The sequence below is a fragment of the Bufo bufo genome, chromosome 5 (genome assembly GCF_905171765.1).
Source record: "Bufo bufo chromosome 5, aBufBuf1.1, whole genome shotgun sequence".
Taxonomy (NCBI): Eukaryota; Metazoa; Chordata; class Amphibia; order Anura; family Bufonidae; genus Bufo; species Bufo bufo.
The window spans coordinates 217,954,418-217,981,227 of record NC_053393.1 but is presented as its reverse complement, the minus strand read 5'-3'; the positions used below and the strand labels follow the sequence as shown (position 1 = coordinate 217,981,227).

Here is a 26,810-nt window from a genome sequence, read left to right as displayed (position 1 = left end):
CAGAAAAAAACGGATCTTGTATTTTAAGCATCCGTTATGCACATTTGGCATCCATTTTAGTCATTTCCTTCTGAGATCCGTTATTTTAGATGGAAAAGAAAAAAATTCCTGCATAACTTTTTTTTCTGTCTAAAATAATGGATTTCAGATGGAAATGGCTAAAACAGATGCCAAATGTACATAATGGATGCTTTAAATAAAGGATCCGTTTTTCTTTATTTTTCTGATGGATCAGAAGAACAGGAAAAAAAAGGTGATATAAACCTGGCGTCAGCCCTACTAGACATGTTCACTGGTTTAATAGGGTTAATCAAGCCGACAGATGCCCCAAGCTTATTAGCCATTTGTTCCCCAATAAATGGTATTCTCATACGTCAATGAAAGTTAGAGGGTTTGTGAGTAATCATAGATGTTATCTATGGGCAACAATGTAAGATATAAAATATGCTTAACATGTAATAAAAAGAATACAGTAAGGCCTTGCAAAGTGGTACAATGTACAACGCAAGAGATGACACCATGCTTCACTTCACAACAGAGTAGAACCAAAACCTGATGTCTTGGCATATCCACCTTCGGGTGGATGAATCATTTGATGGACCTAGTGTGCAATGTAACATTTGGTTTGGCTGCCATAAGATATAAAATGGAAAACAGAGGTTTTGAGATGGTGCGGTGGTGAGACTTTAACACTGAATGTAATGTAAGCCAATACATTTCAGGTTGTGGGCGATGTGGTTTCTGGTTCTTAGGAATTGGTGCAGTGACCGATTCCACCCCCTATTTCAATAACCTCAACGTGTCCCTCCAACCTGCCAGTTACTATTTCACTGTCCTTTCCACCTTTTCCGGTTTCAATATCTGATGGCACCTTATGATAGAGTGTTCCTGAGAAAGGGCTGAACCACGCAGGAGAAAAACTGCCGCCAAAAGCTTGTCTCATTCCATCCCACCTACTAGTCTTCTCCCAAGTTGGATTTTGTTTCTTCAGTCGTTCAATTCCCTGAGTAGGACAAAAGCAAAGTTAGCAAATGTGCGATCATCAGGAGGTAAGCAAACCCGGCCCAATCATTACCCTTCATCTAACTACTGAATTCCTAAATCTCGGGACTTTACAATGGTCAAATATGAGTGCACAGCGCTGTACTATAGGGAAAATAATAGCATAGGGGGGAAAAAATAATAGCTTCTGGAACAAGAGTAACCAATGCTTTGGCTTTAATGAATAAATAGGGAAGAACTTACCAAGTTCATCATTTTCTCAATGTAGTAGTTTAATAGCGGCACAGACGGCTGATTGTCCATGCTGCATGAAGTGCATAAACTTCATAGACAACATGGGCTGCATGTTCAATACGTTAGTTACTACCAACCTCCTATTCATTAGCATAGGTAAGATATGCTAAAAGGAAGGTAAAAGCCACCTGTTACTTTGTTATTAAGGGGTTTGTGCCATAAACTACTTTTCACACTGAAGTGTACTTTCATCCGTTACTCTAACTCCCATTTACCGTTTTCTCTTATCCCCCATGTTTGAATCCTACTTCCTGGTTTGTCATGTGACTGTTGTCCTATCATGCCTTAGGTCAGGGAGAGGTGTCCTGACATCAGCAGATCATGTGACACTAACCACACCCCTTGTGTTTACCAATGAGGCTTCCTACATTATAAGTCTCGACTACAGAACATAACCAACATCTATTGAAAAACTAAACTGATTTGCCACAGGGCGCAATGGCAGGCAATACGTTTTGAAAAAGGCAGTTTTGATAAATGGCGGTATTTGTGGAAAGTCATATAACAGCAATATCTGCCGGGTGGGATACATTTATATTAGTGGCATGATTTAAAGAAGCACTCCCACAAACATTTTTACCTTCACATCAGGTACCTTTCTAAAAGGTCAGAGAATACACTTTCTTGTTGGAGAGCTTCTTTAATAGTATACTCCAGTTCTATGTAATTCCGAATTCATTTATAAAATGTTTAAAATATTGCTCTCACATCCTTGCTAGATTCAAGTCTCTGCACACTTCAACATTATAGCCCCCAACTTAAGCAAGTTCACCCAGTTGAGTGGGCTAGTAGAATTTTTTGCGATTTCTTTTTTAATTTATCTCAGAAAATCCGTTTTTTTTTTAATAAAAAATTTGACACCATAATTATCTGAATGCTATACTGTTCATAGCTTTAAAGACATATGACATAACTTGTTCAAGTCACTGAGTAAGAAAGTTAAAGGGGTATTCTGGGGCTCTGTTGAAAACATAGTGAAGACAGTATCCAGGAGGAAATAGAATATACTGTGTATGGCTATATACTAGTAATCAGATGTCAGACAGTAGCCAGTGTTTGGTAATTATATTTCTGAATCTGAGAGCAGCATAAATTGGTGACATAACCCTCATTGAAATGCTGGTTCACTTTATTAAGGCCTTCCCTCAAAAAAGCACAGTCTTGGGGGTCCTTGTGTTCATGAGGTCCTGGCTCTCCCCACTGATTGGCAGCTTTCTTTGTATACACAGTATAGGAAGAGAATTATCAATAATCCATGGGAGGGCAGGACCAGTCGCAGCTCAGGATTATCAGGACTAGAATGTTCAGCTCAGGATTATTAGGACTAGAATGTTCAGCTCAGGATTATCAGGACTAGAATGTTCAGCTCAGGATTATTAGGACTAGAATGTTCAGCTCAGGATTATCAGGACTAGAATGTTCAGATCAGGCTGGAGCTTCTCACCAAGGATTAAAATAACTGGATCAAAAAAGTAAGTGACTCAGTATTAGGCCTCCTGCACACGAACGTCTGCTGCCCGTTGCCATATTGCGGACCACATTTGCGGATCCGCAATACATGGGCGCCGTTCCGTGGGCATTCCGCATCACGGATGTGGACCCATTCACTTCAATGGGTCCGCAAATCTGGAGATGCGGAATGGTGCAGGGTTTCATCCCGTAATTCCGTTCAGCAAAAAGATAGAACGTGTCCTATCTTTTTGCGGAACGGCCAGATCACGGACCCATTAAAGTGAATGGGTCGGCGATCCGCTGCGGCTGCCCTACGGTCGGTGTTCGTGCACTTCGGCCCGCAGCACGGCCACGGGGCGCACACGTTCGTGTGCAGGGGGCCTTACAATAAAATTGGTGATAGATTCAGTTTAAGGGCTCATGCACACAAATGTATTTTTTTTTCTGTGTCCATTCAGTTTGTTTTTTTTGCATCATGTATGCGGAGCCATTCACTTGGGGCCACAAAAAACGGAAATGACTGCGCATTCCATTTCTATATGTCCGCATTGCTGAACATGTCCTATTATTGTTCGCATTATGGACAAGGATAGGACTGTTGTATTAGGGGCCAGCTGTTCCGTTTTTCAAAATATGGAATACACACGCCCGGCATCAGTGTTTTGCGGACCGCAAAATTTACAACGGTAGTGTGCATGAGCCCTACCGACAGCTATATTAAAAATTTTCTACTTTGTTGCATCACTCAATTTTGCAAGTGAATAGGAAGTACAGCTATTCTGGTTCCCATTTTTGCTGTAGCTGCTCAAAGTTGCCAATATTTCTGTAAGTAAATAAAACATAATCACTATACTGCTGCTGATCCATTTTTTCAGTGTAAACACTCCTTAAAAACTAAAATGGAGACCTTTCTTAGTGCTCATGCACACGACCATTGTTTTGCGGGCTACGAATTGCGGATCCGCAAAACACAGATACCGGCTGTGTGCATTTCACATGTTGCGGAACGGAACAGCAGGCCCATAATAGAATCCTTGTCCGTAATGCGGACAACAATAGGACATGCGAACACGGAATGCACACAGAGTCAATTTCTTTTTTTTTTAAGTCAATAGGTCCACATACTGGAATAGACACAGACAAAAAAAATAATTTGTGTGCATGAGCCCTTATAGCTACGTCAAACCCTAAAGGGGTTTTCCAGGAATATTAGCTTTTAAGGAAAGGTCTATAGCTTGTGTCTCCTCCTGAAAGATTCATACTTATCTGTTCCCCACAACTCCAATCGAGCATTCCGGCTCTTGTTCCTCCAGTCCCTGGCTTTTCTTATGGCCCGGGCATGGACATGGCCATGTGCACTGCTGCAACCAGTGACTGGCTTCAGTGGCGCACGTGGCCATGTCCATGGCCTGATCGGAAGAAAACAAAGCAGGGATTGTAACATGGGGGAAGGGGAGTGTCACAGCCTTGGTGTTGTGCGCCGTGACACTTTAGATGTGCATGCTAGTTGCCAGGGGCAACGTGTTGTTGTTGCAGCATGTATGTGCTTTGCTCCCCTTCTCCTGGTTCCTCCCCTGTTTGGTGTCTTTGGGGTTAACTATCTGGCTGGGTGTGGCCACTGGGTTCCTATTGCCTGTGGCTTTCAGGCTGGAGTCTGTTGTCCTCCAGCCTTGGTGTGTGCCGGAGTTGCTCCTGTCCTGTATAGGTCATCAATCCAGTTTGAGGGCCACCTAGTTGGACATACTGTCACGGTGGGGAGTGGGGGAACCCCTCACCGTACAATGGGAAGCAGACGGGATAGCAACTAGTTCAGGAAACTGGGAAAAGGGATGTGGTCACCTCCAATTGCATCCCTAATCCTCGCCCTTACTCCTCACCGTATGAGTGGACCTGGATAGTAGGACGGCCCATACCCAGGAAACATAGGACCCGGAGTCACCCTGATAATCTCTCAAATAAAGAAAGGGCTGACACGACCAGTTCATCCACAAAACGGATGAACCGGAGTCTCCAGCAGGCCTAGGTACAAGGAAAGGAAAGGCAGAAAACAACAACTGGATAGGCAGGTAAGAGCCCACAACAACAAGCACTCACCTGTCGAGGCAACAATGACTGGAACCCGATCACCTACCAGGACACCGCACAAAGACAACAAACACGCAGTCCAGCGAACCAGAAACTGCCTGGACCCCCAAGCGGCCAGGATGCATGGCAGCCCCAGACAGAGCTGCTAACTGACTGGTAAGGAGCAACTCCAGCACACACCAAGGCTGGAGGACAACAGACTCCAGCCTGGAAGCCACAGGCAATATGACCCCAGTGGCCACTCCCAGCCAGATAGTTAACCCCAAAGACACCAAACAGGGGAGGAACCAGGAGAACGGCTAAAGTGTCACGGCGCACAACACCGAGGCTGTGACAGGGAGCCAGCGATCGCAGGACCAGAGTAGCGGGAACAAGTATAAATGGGGGGAGATGGATAAGACTTGCAACAAAAAGATTCTGTGGTTATTAGAGAAAATAACACTGGCCCCCCAAATAGAAACAAAAACCCCAAAATGTAATATTCAAGCTCACTCATTAAATAAACTGCATTCCCACAAGATGACTGACTTCATTTTGCCATTTTCATGATAAAAATGCTCCACTAAAAGGAAATATCCTTACTTTTGAGTCTTGTTTTTGCCCAAAATTCTTTTTCCCCCCATAAAAATGAAAGAACATTACGCGATAAACTTCCCTGTAACAGCTGCAGCAAAGCATACAGACCAGAGAAAGCACAGCGGCGTTTTCTAGGAAACCTTTTATTGCATTAACGTTTTTGTCTTTAGTATGGAAGCATATATTGTACAGAGCTAAATGAGATGCAGAATTCACATTTTAACAGAAAACAAAAACGGTCATTTAGTCTGTCACACCCTCGCAAATTGTTCTTAAGAGATGGGAAGCCCAGTAATGAAATCTGGATCATTGGAATTGCTAAAAACGGAAATTCAATAAACCAAAAATACCGGTACATATGGTACAATTGATTGCCCCAAAATAATTAAAAAAATATTCAGCAAAATTTCATGAATGGAATGTGCTTCTGAATTTACATGAATATTTATAGCTGTACACATGATATGAAGAATACATGTAATAGTATGAGCAACACAGATATATACAGCCTCCTACAATCTGCTTCTATATACTGAAATTGGTTATGACGTGAGAATCTTGAGGGAATCAGATGGTTTACAACTACATCTCTCATCATTGCTTCTGCCCCAGAGAAGATAAATCAGGGATCTGAAACCAGGGCAAATTCCAACTGTAATTAGCTCTACCTTAACATATCAAGCAATAATCAACCAGTGCAATGTGGGTAATTTAACTGCTATGCTGTATTAGCATTTATGTAATATATGTAGTAAATGTAATTACGATTTTTTTATATCTTGAATGTAAGGCATTTTTGTTTCTGCAGCCAAATATATACCGTAATTTACATGGTTCAGTGCTTGTTGGTGTAGGAATACATAATGGAAATTGAAGACTTCATAAGCTATCATAGATAAACTATGGGTTAACACCGCTCGGTATGCGAGATCCCAATTTATCCAATGAATAACTATTCTGTCCTCATACATAACAGTAACCAAAGCTTTATGCTATACATAGGTTAATGGTGACCATTAGACACATGACCCTTCAGGCCAATGTATGACAATATGAGGATCCACTTGGTCTAACATCTTCAAAGATTGGCAAAATGATAACCGAGTGTACCACACAGGCAATAAACCATAAAATGACATTAAAAAAAGAAAATTAAATATCACATAGCAAAAACAGTACATGCAAGTATGACAAGGATGCTACAGTTAAATCAATATAGAGGCACCCATAATATAGACACCCTAAACTAGGGACAGGGACTAAAGAAATACAAGAAGCACAAAGAAATTCAAGAAAATCTTCAAGTTTATGATCATATAAAACACAGAACGAAAAAGGATTACTGATGCAAATGGCAGTTTCATTTTCAAAATTGAATTTTCAATGACGGAGATTGCAGGCAGTCCCACAGAAGGGTATGGAGCTGTGGTCATGCATGCGCACCACCGCTCAAATTCACACATGGGAGTTGGGAATCCCTGTTCTCGTGATTGGTGGAGATTCCAGCAGTCAGCCCCCCCAGCGATCATACATTTGTCTAAATGTTGTTCATGGGCCAGCCCCTTTAACAAAATCGTTTCCAGTTACAAGTCTTGAATAAATTGAACATGAAAGGGGGAAATGTACTGCTAGTTATAGACAGTCAACGATGTCATCTCATTGTAAAGACCAACCATTTGCCATGGTAGATGGGTTCAGGTTCATGCACTAAGGTTCCTAGAATATACATCTCAGTCCAACCTACTCCTATGCAATGTCATGCAAATAAATAGTTGCCGTATGGAATCATGGTAATAGGTCAGTAAAGGGTATGTATAACCATAGCATACCCTCACTAGATATACTAAGATATGAGGCAGATGAGAAGATTTTAAAATTCCAACATATAAAAATGTATCATTCACTTTTCGATCAATTATGGAGCTTTACATGGCTATAGTGTCAATTTCTTGAAGAGGGCCCACATGAAGGTTTTCTGTATACTCTTTAGGCCACAGTGAAGCCTGACTGCCCATAATAATGATGCCATGATGTCATGAGCTAGTTGGGAGACATCAGATGAAATAAAAAAATCCATCTCTATGAAATTAACTCTCCAGGGAAGCTTAGGACTACTCAGATATCATCTAGTCATGGATAACTGGGGCTTTAACCACAGCGTTGATGATCTCCAAGTTGGTCCCACTCTGGTGATTGAGGCTATGAACACATGTAGAACTCCATGACTCGAAAAAGGGCAAAAGCTGTATATTCACTTAATGCTGGAAGTTACACAAGGAACATTCCAGTCATCACATATACTGACAAACCATCTTTTAAGATGCCAGTGATGACAAGGATTGACAAATGCAGAATGTATAAAACCAGCAAGACCAGTATAATCTGGCATGTGACAAGCAAGACTTGGATAAGAAGACTGAGGAGACAACCAGTTATGATAATCTTCACGATATAAATAGAAAAACAATCTTATAGTAGCTTTATATTTGAGCTTCCTGGAGGTTGTCCTTCTCTTCACATAAGCCGTACATCACAATTTTATCAGTTTTTCTTTCAATTTGCTTTAGTTCCACAATGCATCTGGAATTTTGTAGTCTTATGATTGTGTGCTCTAATATACCGGGAAGAAAGGTCTACAGCAGAAGTTTTGATGAGAAGGTGGTAAATTATAAAACTGGGTTAAAGGTGTTTTTCTAAGTTCCAGCTGAATGTGATTAAAATACAGTATACAAATTTCATGCATCTTCCTGCATTGTCAGTTTGCTTGGACCATAGCCACTCTCTGCAGAAAATGTCTGGTATGCTTGTCGTCAGAGAGAGTGGCAGCGGCCGAGCAGACTGACAGCATGTGGACAGTGCACAATTAGTTGTCCAGGATTAGAACAACATGGCTGCCATTTTCCTAAAACAGCACCACAACTGTCCGTGCTTTGTGTCTGGTACTGTTGCTTAGCTCTATTGAAGTGAATGTAGAAGAGTTGTAATACCACATCCAACTTGTGGACAGGTGCGACCCCTTTTTTGGAAAGCAACCATTTTTTACTCATCCCGGACAAGGGCTATTCCGGGATTTTGCTATTGACAGCCTATCCTTAGAATATATCATCAATATCCGATTGGCGGGGTCCAACACCCCCCTTCCCCCAGCGTTCAGATGAATCAGTGCAAATTAATGGGAGCAATGCTGAAGTGACCTGCTTCGTACACTACACAATGGAAGGAACTGTATGTTTCTGGCGCCAAACAATGAAACAGCTCCTCAGTGGGGTGCAGGATTCTGGACCACCGCACATCAGATATTGATGCCCTATCCATACTTTACAAAACCCCTTTAAAATCTACCTCCCTCCCATAGCAGGGAGAAGAAGAAGAGAGTTCATAAGGTCTTTATATGTGACATCATCGGATATAAAGAAAACACCTCATAAAACAGCAGTTAGAATAATACAAATGTAACGCCCACAGCCAAAAATCTTACCCAAATGCGGTTTTGACCACAAATTGGCCTGGTTTTGTGGTAAAACTGCATGTCAGCATGATTTTTGACTGCTGGACTCCCCGTTACTCCCACCCCCAGAACTGTCAAATACATATCCCGCTTTGGTTGACATTATGGAAAACCTTGAAGAGCAGGAAGTTTATGGTCTTCTCACAAGAAAACGAATCTGCAATAGTTTACCCATACGATGCTTGGCTAAAAAAATGGCTGAAAACCTTTCGAATCCATAATACTTCTAACAAATTTTAAAGGGATAAAGTCCACGATAATAACTTTATCTTCATCTTTTACAGATACTGGTTTTCCAGGAGTAGCAAACATTACCAAATTCAAGTTTTCCTCAGAAAAGATGCATCCTAATGACTAGGCTCAAAACAAGTTAATAGTTAGTTGGCACAGTCAGCTATGGCAAATGATGGCAGATGTAGTCAACGCAGGTTGGGATGTAGTAAAGAGTCAAGGAAAGACAATTATTGTGTTACTGTGAAAGCAGACAAAGGAAAAGTAATGATCTAATGGTTCCAGAAAACAGGAGCAAAGAAAACTGTTGCATGTTGGCGGCTTCTGAGCAGTAACTCTCGGACATTTAAAAAAATTAAATAAGTCGTATTTTTATGAAACATTCAATGTCAAGCTGGTAAATGGAAGTAATGTGGTGTCTTTCTGTGCGGCCAAGCTGGCACAGAATTCCTCAGACCACATACTGGTAAGGATCTGCTTTTCCCTGGTCTGGTGTGGCGAGGGGGCTAAGCCATGCTATTGAGAAAGGATGGCCAAATACTGCCTTCAGGTTCATCCATTTAGTTTTTTTGGCCCATCTTCTCTCTTCCTTTTTCAACTGTTCTATTCCCTGAAAACAGAAAGATCACAAACTTTCAGTAAATATGGAAGGCCAAGGATGTCACAGGACAATATACTGGTTATAACGAGTTAATGGTTGTCCTGTGGAAAGGTCAAGGTGTAGGAGACATTTAGAGCTCCAAAACGAGACGAGAAACGGCTGGATGGCATCTAATCTCTAGAAACTTTGCCTCTTCATAAAATTTATAGCACAAAAATCTAGGCCACCAACATCACAGAGCAGTCACAAGAACACACATCTGAGAGGATTATTATAGTTTTAGCATATTGAAAAGAAATGTTACAGAAAGCATCAGACAGAAGGAGTTTATGTGTAGGCAAGTCTTCACCAGCACTATTAATACATTACAGAATAATTGTGGCAGTAGAGGACTATCTAATATTAGATTTATTTTCATGGTGTACGTTCATCTATCATCCAAAAGCCAAAGATGGACCTACACCAATTTCCTTATATACTTTTACTTACAGAAGTTGTGATAGATAGCGGTCTGGACAGTAGAACTGGCCATACACCTAAGACAGCTGTTGGCCAAATGCTTGCTCAGCGGACAAGCTACTTCTCCTGACACCCCCATACATGTGCCTGCTCAGCCAAGCATACAAGTATCCTATAAGACACCTCTGGTGGTAAATTATTCCTGAGAATAAAATGATTGACCATGTTAAAATCCAACAGCCCAAACCTTCTCCCCTCCAAATCTGAAGTTGGTGGAAAGTCAGGACAACATCATACACATTACAGGTCAGCCGGTTCCACCGATATCAGTGGGTTTGGACAACATTTATCCAATGTGTATGGGCACCTTAAGGCCCCTACCAAACTGCAGGAAAAATTGTTTGTTGGACCTTTCAACCAATTATGTAGGATGCATATGGCCTATACTCCCAGAGTGGTGCTTAGCTCCTAGACCCCCAACGATCACAACATCTGCAATTCTACAGTAGGTCAGGTTACAACATTTCACTATCTGTGAGCTCGGAGCCTAACAACTATTTTTATTGTTAGTACACTGCTTGGATATTGCATAGTTCTGATGCATCATAATCACCCCTAAATCTGGCCATACACATTAGAAAGAAGTAGGTTGATGTTTGATCACCAGTTGAACAAACAAACATCTGCTGGGGGTTCCTCTCACAGACATGATCATACATACTTTAGTCCATATTGGGAGTTACAGGTGTTCAAGCTGCCCATACACGTTCAATGAAATTGGGTGATGGATGAAAGATCGTTCTGGGAACAGTCTTTCAAAGGAAGATCTTTCGTTCATTAATGATCTTTCTTTGAACGAAAAATCTTTCTTCCGACCATCAGGTGAAAATTTTAAACATGACTGACTTCTTTTCAAACGATTATTCATTGTTAAATTTCAACAGGCAAATGTTTGTTTTATTTGTAATCGTCCATTTTGATCAACTTTAGACTAATGTGTATGACCACCTTAAGAAGCAGGAAGATTATAAGTTTGCTGATTAAAGGTTGCAAAATTAATATTGAAAATCACTATCAAAAGGGGGAAAGTAGAGCAGATAAGAAACACAGTGAACAAATAGAAACTGCTGCCATCATCTGTGATAGTTAAGAAGCCAAAATAACAGGGTATAAAAATTTACTGAGCGGGTTTATCCTCATAAGTAAAGGGGTTTTCCGGGACTTTAATACTGATGGCCTATCCTCAGAATAGACTATCAATATCTGATTGGCAGGGATTCGACTCCCAGCACCATCGCCAATCAGCTAATTAGTTGTAGTTCCACCGGCAGAAGTCGACGCCAGAACTACACAGCTTTGTCCATTGTATACTAGACTGAACACGTAACCACAGCACTGCTCCCAATCAATTCAAAAAGAACAGCGCTACAGTTAACAGCTCCGTTCAATACACAGCGGACAGACCGGTGTATTTCCGATGCCAACTTCTGACTACTCTGAAACAGCTGATCTGATACTGATGGCCTACCTTGAGGATAGGATGTGCCATCAATAGTAAAATCCTGGAATACCACTGTTAAACATCCTCTAATCTCTAATATCCAGCAGATAGAGGGAGGCTTGTCTGAACATTAGGGGCAGGCACAAGTGGTGGACTAACCTGGAGGAAGCAGGCAGAGAGAAAGCCTGAGGTATGAAGAATTCTTGAGGCTAGGAGACTGACCTATCTCTTTGCAAAGTAGCTTTGTGAAGGCTTGAAGACCAGCTCATCACATTGTCAGTAATAGCCTTAGTGCTGAGAGATCAATCAGGGAACTAACTTCAATACAGTACGTGACCATCTCTTTCTAACAAATCTAGAACCAGCCTTGTAGCACACATGGGTCCAGAGATATCCCCATTCATTGCTCTGCTAGATTTATTTCAACCTGGTAGCTCAAGGGTATGGGAGGTAAAACCTGCCAAAATTAAAATGAAATTCAAAAACCTTCAAAAGTAAAATTATATTTAAATTTCATCTAACGTCTGCCAAATGCATGCCAAAATTAAAAAGAAAATGTAATTCCTCCATTTGAATTTTCTTTTCCAAGTCCAGTGTGGGTCATAAGTGTCAAAAATAAATGTAAAAATAAATAGCCTTTTTCATTTTAAATTTCCACTTTGTCAATTAATTATCCTCTTCCTATAGTGGGGTTTTCATGTCAAAATCATAAATCAAATGAAAACACCATGTAGAAGCTGAAAATGGTAGATTGAAATTTCAATTTCATCTCTTGCAGGCATTTTCCCTGCCAAAAGTCAAATGAAAAAGAAAGTCCATTTGAATTTTCATTTTAGCGTTGTATTAACATTCAGATTAATTTAAATGAGCCGTAGTGGGCGTGGAGCAGCATGCAAAATGCTGTTATCTGTTTTACTTAAAGGAGCTAAATACCTGTACTTGCGGGGTACCCCCCGCTGATGCTGCCTCAGTTTTTTTTTTAACCATCGCTCCTACGCCCTGCTGCGCCCTCCTGAAGTTTTCGCGCTGGGTATGCTAATACTGAGCATCGGAACAGGAAGGAGGAGATGCCAGGGTTTCTTAATGGGCGTCTCCTTCTCCCTGGCTGTGACACTCTCTGATGCGATTGGATCGCGGCACAGCCAGGGAGAAGGGGACGCCCAATGAGAAACCCTGGTGTCTCCTCCTCCCTGTTCCGATGCTCAGTATTTACATACTGAGCGTGAGAACTTCAGGTGGGCGCAGCGGGGCGTATGGGAGATGTTTACGAAAAAAAACGTGTGGCAGCATTAGCTGGGAGTACCCCACAAGTACAGGTATTTAGCTCCTATAAGTAAAACAGATGAAAGGTCCTCTTTAATTCCTGCCTGAACAGACAGTGACTCTGTATGTCTACTAGAGGGCGCTGTGCTTCTCCACATTTCCAACAGCTAACACAGGATCAAGTTTATCATTCCAATAGATGGCGCTGTGACAGTGAAATCTTAGTACTGTGCTGAATGCATAGGATAAGATTATGAATCTAATAGATGGTGTCCTCTTTTTGAGGAGTGAATTATACTAGGATTTTGATTATATCATCAACTCTGCTGCCCTGTTAACCCCCTAGATGCCGTGGTGCCTAAATGTCCTCCATTGTGTCTGTGTATGACTTGCAGAAACGCAGAGCATCCTTGGCATCACTGTGCTGATTGGTGGGAGAGTTCAGACCCGCATGATCAGTATTGATGGCCTACAATAGAGCTCAGCACCCTTCGGCCAGGGGCATAGCTATAGGAGGTGCAAAGGTAGCAGTCGCTACTGGGCCCAGGAGCCTGAGGGAGTCCAAAGACCCCTGTGCTGCTTAAGAAGACACTGGTATTATACAAAGTACATGCTGGTCAAGTCACTCCTCTGGCTGAAGAGAAGGGGTTAGGTCATAAATTTGGCAAGGGGGTTAGGTGTTGCCGTTTCAATTTTTGCCTCAGGCACCGCAAAGGCTATGTGCTCCACTGCCCCTGGCCACAAAGTACTTAGGGAAGGGGGGCCCAGGCTGAACTCTTGCAGCGGGGCCCATGAGCCTTTAGCTACGGCACTGCCTTCGGCACTCCAGCTACTGTGAAACTACAACTCCCAACATGCACATTTACTCAGCTGTTCTTATAACTCCCATAGATGTGAAAGGAGGATTCTGGGAGCTGTAGTTTCCGAACAGTTGGAGCTCCGGAGGTTGCTGATCCCCAGCCTACAATATTGATATATGGCAGTGCACAATACAGTTCTGTGTGGTGCAGTCTTCACGTGTGAGAAGTCCTGACAAAAGAACAGGGGCGCTTCTCTGTGACGTAGATGATGTCATCAAGCCGTCTGCGACGTTACACCAGAGCAGACCTGCCAGCAGAGGCCTGTCTGCATCGCTGCATGATCGTTGTGGGACCCCTCTGTTTATGTGCCCGAAAACTGACCCCTGGCCCTAATACTGATCCAAACTGTAATATTGACCCCTTACCCTAAATACTGACACTAACTGTAATAATAACCCTAATTCTAAAACAGAGCCTAACCATAATACTGACCCTAACCTTATTACTAATCCTAACACGGACTCCTAACTGTAATACCAACTAGGGATCGACTAATTATCAGAAGTACCGATATTATCGGCCGATATTCAGGATTATGGAAGCGCGCACTAGTATGCATCGGGTGCCGGGAGCAGGGAAGAAGCGCAGCAAGTGCTTCCGATACTCACTCTCCCTGGTCTTCTTTGATAGGGCCCACGCTGCACTGTCCTGACCCCGTACAGCGTCAGGACGTAGTGCGCGCACTATGACCTGATGCTGCACGCTGTCAGGTGACAGTGCAGCGCGGGCCGGAGAAGACGGGGGAGCGAGACGCCGGAGATGAAGAGGAGTCGCGGCGCAGGAGAGGTGGAGTTTTTTTATTTTATTCATCTAAGGTCTGATAGGGGTTAATAAAGGTCTGATCTGAGGTCTGATAGGGGTTAATAAAGTTCTGATCTGAGGTCTGATAGGGGTTAATAAAGGTTTGATCTGAGGTCTAATAGGGGTTTAATAAAGGTCTAATCTGAGGTCTGCTAGGGGTTAATAAAGGGCTGATCTGAGGTCTGATAGGGGTTAATAAAGTCAGTGAGGAGGGGGGATAGTGTGTAAATTGGCATTTGGCACTAGTATAATTTACATTTATAATATACTAGTGCTAAATGCAAATTTCCACCACCTGTGACTATAAACTAATATAATATATATTACGAGATATAAAATATCGGCTATCGGCCTGAAAGTTCACAGATTATCGATATCGGATCTAAAAAATCTATATCGGTCGATCCCTAATACCAACCCTAATAATAACCATAACCATAATTAATCGTAACCCTAAGGAGGGCTCATGCACACGATCGCATGTATTTTGCGATCCGAAAAAACGGATCCGCAACAAATACGGATGCCGTCCGTGTGCATTCTGTATTTTGTGGAACGGAACAGCTGGCCCCTAATAGAACAGTCCCATCCTTGTCCATAATACGGAAAATAATAGGACATGTTCTATTTTTTTGCTGAATTGACATACGGAAACGGAATGCACACGGAGTAACTTAGTTATTTTTTTTGCCATTGAAATGAATGGTTCCACATGCAGTCCGCAAAAAAAAAAAAAAAAACAGAACGGACACGGAAAGAAAATATGTTTGTGTGCATGAGCCCTAACACTGACACTAACCATAACCCTTTCGTTTTGCGCTCCCTGCCTTCCCAGAGCCATAACTTTTTTATTTGTCTGTTCACATAGCCATATGAGGGTTTGTTTTTTGCGGGACAAGTTGTACTTTCCAATGCCACCATTTAATATTGCATATGATGTTGTGGGAAGCGGGAAGAAAAATTCCAAATGGGGCGAAATTGCCAAAAAAAAAGAAGCAATTCCACCGAAGTTTTACAGTTTTTGTTTATTTACGAATGTACGATAAAAATGACAGGTTACTTTTATTGTACAGGTCAGTACGAATCCGGCGATACCTTAAGTGTATAGTTTTTCTTGCGTTTTGATAGTGATAAAAAATTAAAAAAGTGGGGCAAATTATTTTTTTTTGTAGCCATATTTTGACCCCTATAACTTTTTTGTAATTATGTGTATGGAGCTGTTTGGAGGCTGATTTTTTGCGGGGTGATTTGAACTTTTCATTGATACCATTCTGGGGTGTGTTGACTTTTTGATCAGTTTTTATTTGATTTTTTTTGTAGAAAATGAAGCGACCAAAAACGGCAAATCAGCCTTTTGGATGCTTTTTTTCCGTTTTGCTGTTTGCCATATAGGGAATATATTTTTATACTATGGATGTTTTTGCACATTGTGACACCCATTATGTGTTTTGTTTTTTTTTTGTTATTTTAGGAAAAGGGGGGTGATTTGAATTTTTTATGTTTTTTTATTTTATTTATTTTCTACTTTAAAAAAATATATTTTACACTTTTTTTTATAGTTCCCATAGGGAACTATAACATGCAATCGTTAGATTGCTATTCTCATAGACCCCAATGCACTAGCATTGGAGTCTATGAGAAAATAGCTTTTTTCTATGGAGCCCTATTACAGGCAAGGAAATACAATGCAGCAGCCTTCTGTCATTCACAAAGACAGGGGCTGCTGCACACACGCTCCAACTCCTCCGATCACCACACGTGTTTCACGAGCTCAGATGCCGTGGTCAGGATTGACCGTGGCAACTGAGGGGTTAAATATCCGCGATCGGCATTAGTGCAGGTTGCGGACATGAGCCACGGGTGTCTTCTAGAAGAAGCAGGCGGCCACCCGCGGCTCCTGAGTGGAGCAGGCGCCATCTTTAAAGACCCCGCCAGCACCGTACCAAACCCTGACATTTAGGGGTCATGCACACGAACATATTTTCTTTTATGTTCATTCCGTTCTTTTTTTTTTGCGGAACCAATTATTTCAATGGGTCTGCAAAAATAACAGAAGTTACTCTGTGTGCATTCTGTTTCCGTATGTCTGTTCTGCAAAAGAATAGAACATGTCCTATCATTGGCCGCATTACGGACAAGGATAGGACTGTTCTATTAGGGGCCAGCTGTTCCGTTCCGCAAAATACGGAATGCACATGGATGTCATCTGTATTTTTTGCGGATCCAGTTTTTGCGGACCACAAAATACATACAGTCATGTGCACACAAATGAATGTATTTTACAGTCTGCAAAACATGGATCCGCAAAAAATACAACATGTGTGACATCCGTATTGCATTGATTTTTGCGGATCCATTGCAACAATGCCTGTCCTTGTTTGCAACATAGACAAGAATAGGACATAGCTACGCTAAAGCTGCGTTCCTGGCCAAAGGTTGCCGAGCGCTATTGTAGGCCATCAATACTGATCATGGGGGTCTGAACTCTCCCACCAATCAGCACAGTGATGCCAAGGATGCTCCGCGTTACTGCAAGTCATGCACCCTGATTTTTGATCACACAGACAAAATGGGGGACATTTACTAGTAGTATGCCACTATAGTGATGTAAAAAAGTCATGACATGTGTACCATAATTTGCAACTTTTTAAGCTTCTTGGCACTTTTCTGGAGCAACATCCACCAACTCAAGTATGGAAGAGCGAATTAACCCCATAGTTGCTGCACCACGACATCTAGGGGGTTAAAAGGGCAGCAGAGTTGATGATATAATCATAATCCTAGTATAATTCACTCCTCAAAAAGAAGGCACCATCTATTAGATTCATAATCTTATCCTATGCATTCAGCACAGTACTAAGATTTCACTGTCACAGCGCCATCTATTGGAATGATAAACTTGATACTGTGTTAGCTGTTGGAAATGTGGAGAAGCACAGCGCCCTCTAGCAGACATACTGAGTGAGTCACTGCTCAGTCAGGATTTAAATAAAAGCATTTTGCATGCTGCACCACGCCCACTACGGCTCATTTAAATGAATCTGAATGTTAATACAACGTTAAAATGAAAATTCCAATGGGCTTTCTTTTTCATTTGACTTTTGGCAGGGAAAATGCCTGCAAGTGATGAAATTGAAATCTCAATCTACCATTTTCAGCTTCTACTTGGTGTTTTCATTTGATTTATGATTTTGACATGAAAACCCCACTATAGGAAGAGGATAATTAATTGACAAAGTGGAAATTTAAAATGAAAAAGGCTATTTACTTTTACATTTATTTTTGACACTTATTACCCACAACTGGACTTGGAAAAGAAAATTCAAATGGAGGAATTGAATTTTCTTCTTAATTTTGGCGTGCATTTTGCAGACACTAGATGAAATTAAAATGTTAAAACGTTATTTTAATTATAATTTTAGGTTTTTCAATTTCATTTTGGCAGGTTTTACCTCCCATACAAGGGGAGTGTCTTTCCTGCTGCAGCTAAGGGGGCGTGTCTATGCTCTCCCTATCACAGCTCAGGAGGCAGCTAAAGAATGAAACTGAGCATGTGCGGCCTTCTCAGTGAGCAGGACAAAGAAATAAGAAAAAAAAAACAAAGGGCAGGTGGCGCTATATAGATACATTTTATTGAATAACTCTGTGTGAAATTTTTAATTACATGCAATTACAAAAGTACTCAGGTCTAGGTGCTGGTTTGAAAACTGTAGAATATTTCTGGTGGGACAACCCCTTTAATGAGTGCAGTAAGGGACTGGGGATAGATGCTCTGGGTTTTGTGAACACAGAGAATGATGGATACAATAAACTCACGTATATACATTAGATGTAAGTTGGCCATACCAGCCAAATTCCAGCAGCAGGAAGGAGGCAAAAGTAGGATTGCGCATATTGGATTTCAACATGCCAATCCTTTGTTCCTGTGGGAGATAATAGGAGGATTCTGGTTGTGGCTTATTCCTCCTTCCCCGAGTAGAGTACACATGTGTATGAGGAAGCCGGGAGGAATAAATCTCTGCTGACATTTAGCTAAATAGTAAAGAGAACACTAACAGCATATAACAAAATGTTTCTTCAGCGCTCTCACTACTAAAGAAAATGTACATTTATCTACCAGTATGTATTGTACATGGTGATCAACCCTGTAATACAGGGTGGGATTCACAGGAGAATACACAGAATGAGATGACATCCCCCCATAACCATTACATTTATGGAACAAATTTTTCTGGAATGAAAACTTCAAGAATACGCATCATCATATACTGTATATAAGAATGCAATTTCTTTGCTTGAAAAACATGAAAGTAGACTTCAAGAAATCCCTAACATGACATCTACGGACATCATTTTGAGAATAATTTTACACTACTGTCCAGTTTAGAAAATTTACTTTTAAATGGTGCCCATACACCTTCAACAGCTCGTTTGGCAAACTCCCCCATACACATACACGCCTTGTTCAGCCATGATGGAATATGTACTCAGTGGAGAGTAAGGAGAAAGCTGGTGCTAGAGGTGTTTTAAATGGTTGTCCAGGATATTTAAAAAACTGCTTTCTTCCAGAAACAGCACCACACTTGTCCACAGGCTGTGTCTGGTATTGTATTCAGCTCTATTGAAGTCAATAGGGCTTAACTGCAATACCACACACAACCTATGGACAGGTGTGGTGCCGTTTCTGGAAGAAAGCAGCCATGTTTATCTCTTCACAGAAGAAAATAAAATAAATTTTTCTTTCCACTGATGCAATTTTCAAACTGATTATTAATGAAGACATAATTTTGCCAATATAACTGCTATTGATCAGCAGATTTTAAATCCATTAACAATCTGTCTGCTGAAATAAACTGTTGTAAAATGTCACGTAGACGCAATTTGTGGTCACATCACGGCCGCACTTTGCCGTGTGGACTCCCCCAAGACTCAATCTCAACTAAAAGATATTTCCTGATAATTACGCAAACCCCTACTAAAAACAGAAGAAAATTGATTTCATTGAACACTTCCAATGTAAGGGAACACAGATTTTTAAAAGAAAAAGCTTTGTCTGTGACTAAGAGGCGTGAAGTACAGCTCTGGGACTCACCGTTTCATCAGTACAGATTGAGTGTACTTGTGTGCCAAACATCACCGCAGTGAAGATGAGGAAAAGCAAACCCTCAAAACAAAGCAGAATAAGGAGGATGACGGTGGTTGGTGGAGAGAAGGAGCTGCACTCTGTGGGAACAAGCCAAGGAGCAGAGATTAGGGCACGTGCAAGGGTCAGCTTGTTCAGGTACAAGGAGCAGGTCTAACCAGTTTTACTACTTAACTCGTGATTATCCAGCAGCTGAAATCCTCACAAGAAGGTTATTTTAATGAATACATTAAATAATAAAATACCTAAGGGAAACATTATTCCAAATGTGAAAATACTAGCATTTTTCCTCTTCATCTCATTACCTATTGTCTACAAGAAGTGACTTCAGTTATTATTTTATTCAGTTATACAGTGTCAACATATTCCGTATCGCCGTACAGAGATTGCCATGACTCTATTCGGTACCTGTCCTCATTGGGGCACTAAATTCCAAATTAAAGGTGATGTCTACCTTTTATTAAGTGATGGCTTATCCTCAGGATAGGCCATAACTAGCTGATCAGTGGAGGTCCGTCACCCCGTATCCCCACAATCAACTGTTTGGCAATAGCTCTGGTGCCAGAAGCAGACAGCTCCCTCTACTTTGTAGTGTGGGAGGAAACTGGAGTACTCGGACCTACACGGACACGGAGAGAACATGCATCTCCATGCACATGTTGCCCTTGGTTGGATTTGAAACCAGGACCCCACCCAACGCTGCAATGAAAGAGTGCTAACCACTGAGCCACCGTGCTGCTCTGCTGCTTGCTTCAAGCAGCCTATACAATATGGTCCGGAAGTGGACATTACTATTACCAGCATGTAGTATTTACAAGATTATACAGAATTTTGTAATATACCATATTTTTCACTCCATAAGACAAGCTTTTTTCCCCCAAAAGTGGGGGAAAATGGCAGTGCATCATATGAAGGGAATACTAATTGGCACTTCCATTACAAAAATAGTCATTAGTACACAGTAATACCGGGGAGGGGCGAATATAGTTCTCCTGGTGCTGGCTGTACTCACCGCTAACTGGTCTTCTGCTCGGAGGCCACTGTGCAGGGTCCTGACTGCATACAGCATCAGGATGTAGCCCACTATGACCTGACACTGTGCAACGTCAGCTCACAGTGCAGCGCAGCACGAGCAGAAGACCAGGGAATTGTGAGTGCAGAAAGAACACGCTGGATCTCGCAAGTGGTGGCGCCCTCCGAAGCAGGAGAGGCAAGTTCTTTTATTTTAAATCTGATCTGAGGTCTGATGAGGAATGGAGATCTGATCAGAATCCCTATTAAATCCCTATTAAACCAGACATATTGACTGGTAGGGCTCATCATGCTGATTAAAACAATACCTTTCTTTTGTCTGTATGCTAAACAGCTGCAGAGACATCTGTGTTTTTATTCATATGCAAATGAGAAGTTGGAGCACCAGGAGGCAGGGCTGAATCCTTTGAGCACTGCTTTGTAACACCCCTTCCCCTGAATTGAAAGGGCTAGACATAATGAGGGCAGAGCCGTGTCCTATCATCTACATATCATATACACTATGTACTATAGCTTCACCACACTGAGATCTGCTCAGAAAGCTAATCTATATATTACGGCTTTAGGCCTCATGCACACGAACGTATTTTCTTTCCGTGTCCATTTTTTTTTTTTTGCGGACCGTATACGGAACCATTTATTTCAATGGGTCTGCAAAAAAACGGAAGTTACTCCGTGTGCATTCCATTTCCGTTCCGCAAAAAAATAGAACATGTCCTATTATTGACCGCATTACGGACAAGGATAGTACATACAGTCGTGTGCATGAGCCCTTATGCGGTTTAGCATACAGACAAAAGAAAGGTATTGTTTTAGTCAGCATCATGAGCCCTACCGGCCAATATGACTGGTTTAATAAAGTTGATCCTGGTGACAGAGCTGCTTTAAATCCTAGGTGCGTCTTATGATCCAGGGCATCTTTTAGCGTAAAAAAATATGGTAGATATTGACATGGAAAAAAATAAATGAAATTATAAAAAAAATATTTTTACCAAGTCATCAAGAAAGCCTCCGTGACAAGTCTACTGGTATAATAAAAGCGTCTGTAAATGGTGGCTTTACTGTCAGATCAACCAATAAGAGCATTACATTCAAGTACTATGGTAAACCAAGTATAGGGACCAGAAGTAAAAAAAAAAAAAATTTCACCCCATTATAGCTGGCATGACTGTGTGCCATAAATGTTAGACATTACAGTACATATGCACTCACTTGTCCAGTCTTCTTCAAAACAGTGCAGGAAATGAAACCCTACCATGATGAGGGCATGTAAGGAGATCAGGGCTATGTACATCTGAAAAACAAAGAAAATGTCAGCTCTCCGGCAAACAGCAGACAGAAAATAACATTTCGCTTTCAGCAAAAAAATTAAAAACTAAATTGCTGCAAGATTTTAGTTTTCAGAAAATACCCTATATGACTTCTAGTTTGGGAGCAGAATGGATGAACTTGAATGAAAGTCCTGCTATATAGAACAATGCCAATACAGAGAGCCCAGGTTAAAGGGATTGTGCCAAGTATGAAATTTACCCCTATCCACAAAATGAAAGTATGAAAGTTATTCCTACCAATCTCAAGAATGGGCGTCCCATGTTCCCGTCCTGATGGACTGGCAGGCCAAGCATGTGCCCTCCTGCTCCATTTACTTTCTATGGGACTGCATGAACTCTGCCATCACCGGCAGCCCCATAGGGAATGAATGGAGCGGCAAGAAATCCAAGCAGGACCCCCACTGATCACTTAGTTATACCCTATCCTGTGGCTAGAGAATAATTTTCATACTTGGCATAACCCTTTAAAAAAAATCATATGGGGTGGGGAGGATCTGAGTTACACCTCACCCCTTGTATTCCTGTCTGATCTCAGGGGTCTTAGAGGTTGGACCCTCACTAATCAAATGTTATGGCATATCAAAATGCCATTTAAGGTGGTGTCACATGCAGCTTTTTGTGGCCAGAAGTGGCTCCAGCAGGAAGGAGAAGTAGAAGTCCTTCCTTTATATTTCTCATTCCCTTTCTGGGTACTTCTGCCTTTGGGTCCAAAAACTCCATCCAAAACTGCCACAAAAAGCTGTGTGTGGCATCACCCTTAGGGCTCATGCACATGACCGTATGTATTTTGCGGTCCGCAAAAAATACAGTTGACGCCGGTGTGCATTTCGCATTTTGCGGAAGAGAACAGCTTGGCCATAATACAACAGTCCTATCCTTGTCCGTTATGCGGACAATAATAGGACATGTACTGTTTTTTTTTGTGGAAAGGACATGCGGACATTAGGAAACAGAATGCACAGGGAGTCCTTTCTGTAACTGCCGTTTCTTTTTGCGAACCCATTGAAATTAATGGTTCCGCATACGGTCCAAAAAAAAAGGAATGGACATGGAAAGAAAATACGCTCGTGTGCATGAGCCCTTAAGGAGCGCAGTGGCCATGGTGCGGCAGAAAGCGGCATTACCACGATTAAAAAACCATGTGTATTTATGTGCCGTTCTATCAGAGTTCTAGCAATTGTGGTTGGGGTTTTGAAAACAACATGGACTGTTTCCATGTAAAATGGTGAGGAAACAAGTGCAAAAGCATCCGTTAACATTACTGCTGCATGTGAATATACCCTGACAGCTATCACACCAAGCTTTTTTGAAGCCTTATATGCTGATAACGTAGAGCCCCATAAACACACTGACACATCCACACATTAATATTTTTAGCCTTTATAGTTAGATACTCACAGTGAACAAAACAAAAAATTTCTGGTTGTTTTCTCCCACGCAGTTATTAACCCACGGACAATGGTGATCCATCTTCCTGATACATCTTTTACATACACTGGGGGAATACAGTGAGAAATGAGCATTTACAGACTGACCGGACTGAAGCCATGTTGAATATTGTCGTTCAATGACGCTTTATTTCTGGTTAACATTGACTTTATAGAGACAATCTTTCATCTTTGTAATACATATTCTGTGCTTATTTTTGCAGTTACCGGTAGTTCTCTTTTTGTCTTTTTCCCATTTGCTAATATGCCCAGTACACAGTGCTTTGACAAGTGCATGGACTGTGTTCGGGCAGATTTGAAAGGCTCCACAATGCCCTCAAAAACCTTATGGTCTCATGTATTGTACATTCTGCCTTTTTTGATGCAGAATCTTGTATCTCTGAATTTCTGGACATCAGAAGCGAAGTGGTGGTTCTGAAGGAATTGATGAGCCAGGGCAGAGAATTGCTAGGAAGCAGCGGCTCTTGCTCTGGAGTACTCAAGCTCTCTTCTATTAATATCTGGCTGACTGGGTCTAACCCTGAAAAAAATCCACTGTTTGGAGGATTCTAGAGCCAGAGATGGCTCCCATATTTAAGGGGTTTTCTATGCTAAAACTACTATTTAATTGTGTATATAGGCATCATCCCTCATGAACTAAATGATACGTCTGGATCTACAGCTCATCATCAATACAATATACACATACAATGGTGCTTGACAGTTTGTGAACCCTTCAGAATTTTTTGACCAAAAACGACATCAGATTCTCACAAATCTGCCTAAAAGTAGATAAAGATAACCAAATGAGTCAAAAATATTAGACTTGGTCATTTATTGAAGCAAATAGTCCAATATCACATGTCTGAGTGGCATGATCTTTGTTGGTCGACCACTCCTGGGGAGGGTAATAACGGTTTGGAATTTCCTTCATTTGTACACAATCTGTCTGACTGTGGATTGGTGGACTCCAACATCTTTAGAGATGGTCTTGTAACCTTTTTCAGTCTGATAAGCATCAACAACTCTTCTTCTGAGGTCCTCAGAAACCTCCTTTGCTCATGCCATGATACATTTCCACATAGTGTTGTAAAGATCAGACTTGGATAGATCCCTGTTCTTTAAATAAAACAGGTCGTCTACTCACACCTGATTGTCATCCCATTGATAACATCTGACTCTAATTTCACCCTTTAATTATCTGTTAATCCTAAAGGTTCACATACTTTTGCCCCTCACAGACATGTGATATTGAATCATTTTCCTCCATAAATAAATGACCAAGTGTAATATTTTTGACTCAATTATTTGATTTGGTTATCTTTATCTACTTTTAGGTCAAATTTATGCAGAAATTTAGACAATTTCAAAAAGGTTTAACAAACTATCAAACTCCACTGTATAAACTCTACATAAACGTCCCTTAGTAAAGAGCACAATGTATAAAGTGCTGTGGTGCAACCATTGATCCTGTTGGTTACCCCCAAGGCAATTCTGACCATAAAACACACAATCAGTAATGCTATTATAAAGAATTAAGCACAACTTAGGCTCAGTTACCGGTTTAACAAGAACAGGAAGCACCAAGATAAAACAGATTTTGCGTGTTCCACTTCCAGTTGCTAATTCTAAAATGACGTTCTGCTCCACACCTGATAATTATGTATATCACTGTACAGAAGACTCTTTGTAATGGAAGTACTTCATACATTGGCTCTGTTAGCCAGCAAGATTGTACATTTGGCTCCGAGGTTCAATTCAGGAAATCCTACTAAATAAGAAAATCGGTGTCTAATCCCCCCCTCACCCAAAAAAGGATAATTGCTAATAGTTATCCCCTCAATTAAAGTGGATCGGTCATGAAAATCTGCTCCCTATTTAAAGGGAACCTGTCATCAACTTTATGCTGACCTCACTGATGGCAGCATAAATTAGTGACAGAAATGCTGATGTCAGCGGTGTGTCACTCATGAGCTAAAAGTAAGTGGTTGCTGAGAACCAGCATCATAATCATTGCAGCCCAGGCCTTAAAAGGAGTCAAATCTACCTGAGAAGAGTCATGGTTATTCCTAATCTCCTGCTCTCTCGTCCATCTGCTGATGATTGGCAGTTCTCTCCTAGATAGAAAGGGAGAAAACTAGGTAGAAGACTGTCAGTCATCAGCAGGTGGTCAGGACTTCATGAGTAACCAGGACTCTTCTCAGGTGGCCGTGACTCTTCTCCAGGCCCAGTCTGCAATGATTGTGATGTTGGTTCACGGCAACCACTTACTTTTTACTTATAAATGACAGACCGGTGAAATCAACTCACCTGTCTCTACTTTATGCTGCCATTAGTATGGGCTGTATAAAGCTGATGGCAGTGCATTATCAGGACAGATCCACCTAGATAAAAAAACGGCGCAAAAAAATACTGCTGGTAACCGAGATCCAGGAATACAGCGGACTTCTATTTACCAGCATTACCCATTCGAGAAGGGCCAGGATGTCTTTCTTGAAAGTAGTGATACCATAACCTATGGTTATTAGATTTCCAGCGATGAGATCTTTATTCAAGGATTTATTCTGATTGCCAGATTTGGAGTCAGAAAGGAATTTTTCACTTTGAAGAGAAGCTGTTACCACGAAATGCAGTGCAATCTGCAGGCAGCATGTTCTAGAGCAGAAGAAGCTGAGCACATTGTGGGAAAAGACTCTGCTCTTTCTGAGCTCAGTAGCCATTTGGGCGCTCTTACCAGTGATTGACACCTACACACTGACAGGTCCTCCCACATGACTGCTGAGCTCTTCTCACATAACTAGATATCAATCTGCTCAGCTCCTCCTGCTCTATAACATACTACCTGCAGACTGCACTGCATTTCATGGGGCAGGTTCTCTTTACTTGTTATGTTTGTCTTCCTCTGCAGCTAACAATTATCTGTGTCATGATGTGTTCTTACTCCCACCATCTCAGTAATGGCTGACTCCAACCAAGGTGTACAAACCAAATACAATGGAGGCTATTAAGGCCTCATGCACATGATCATATGTGTTCTGCAATCCGCAAACCACGGATCCTCAAAACACGGATACCACCCGTGTGCAGGCTGCCAATGGTTACTCCCTTCTGAAGAAATTTCCTATCCTTGTCTGCAAAATGGGTTGCGGGATGGCGGAAAGGACATAAGGATGTGGACAGCACACGGTCCAATCAGGGTCAGACTGTGCAAGGACACACTCCCAACGGGTAACTTCCATCTCAA

The 26,810-nt window shown here is 41.5% G+C and overlaps 1 protein-coding gene across 5 annotated transcripts in view; it reads right to left on the bottom strand.

Moving 5' to 3' along the window:
• Positions 1-276: 276 nt before the first annotated feature.
• ZDHHC3 (zinc finger DHHC-type palmitoyltransferase 3) overlaps positions 277-26,810 on the bottom strand; it is a 49,865-nt gene continuing 23,331 nt past the window's right edge. For 4 of the 5 annotated variants that reach the window (XM_040433599.1, XM_040433602.1, XM_040433600.1 and 1 more), the window contains exons 4-7: positions 23,538-23,634; positions 22,021-22,102; positions 19,726-19,856; positions 277-1,003 (exon numbers count right to left, since the gene is read on the bottom strand). In XM_040433599.1, the coding sequence (XP_040289533.1) occupies positions 749-1,003; positions 19,726-19,856; positions 22,021-22,102; positions 23,538-23,634 (565 nt within the window). In that variant the 3' untranslated portion in view covers positions 277-748. Of the gene's footprint in view, positions 1,004-5,491; positions 9,759-19,725; positions 19,857-22,020; positions 22,103-23,537; positions 23,635-26,810 lie in introns of those variants that run through there. The other variant, XM_040433603.1, reaches the window with a different exon arrangement.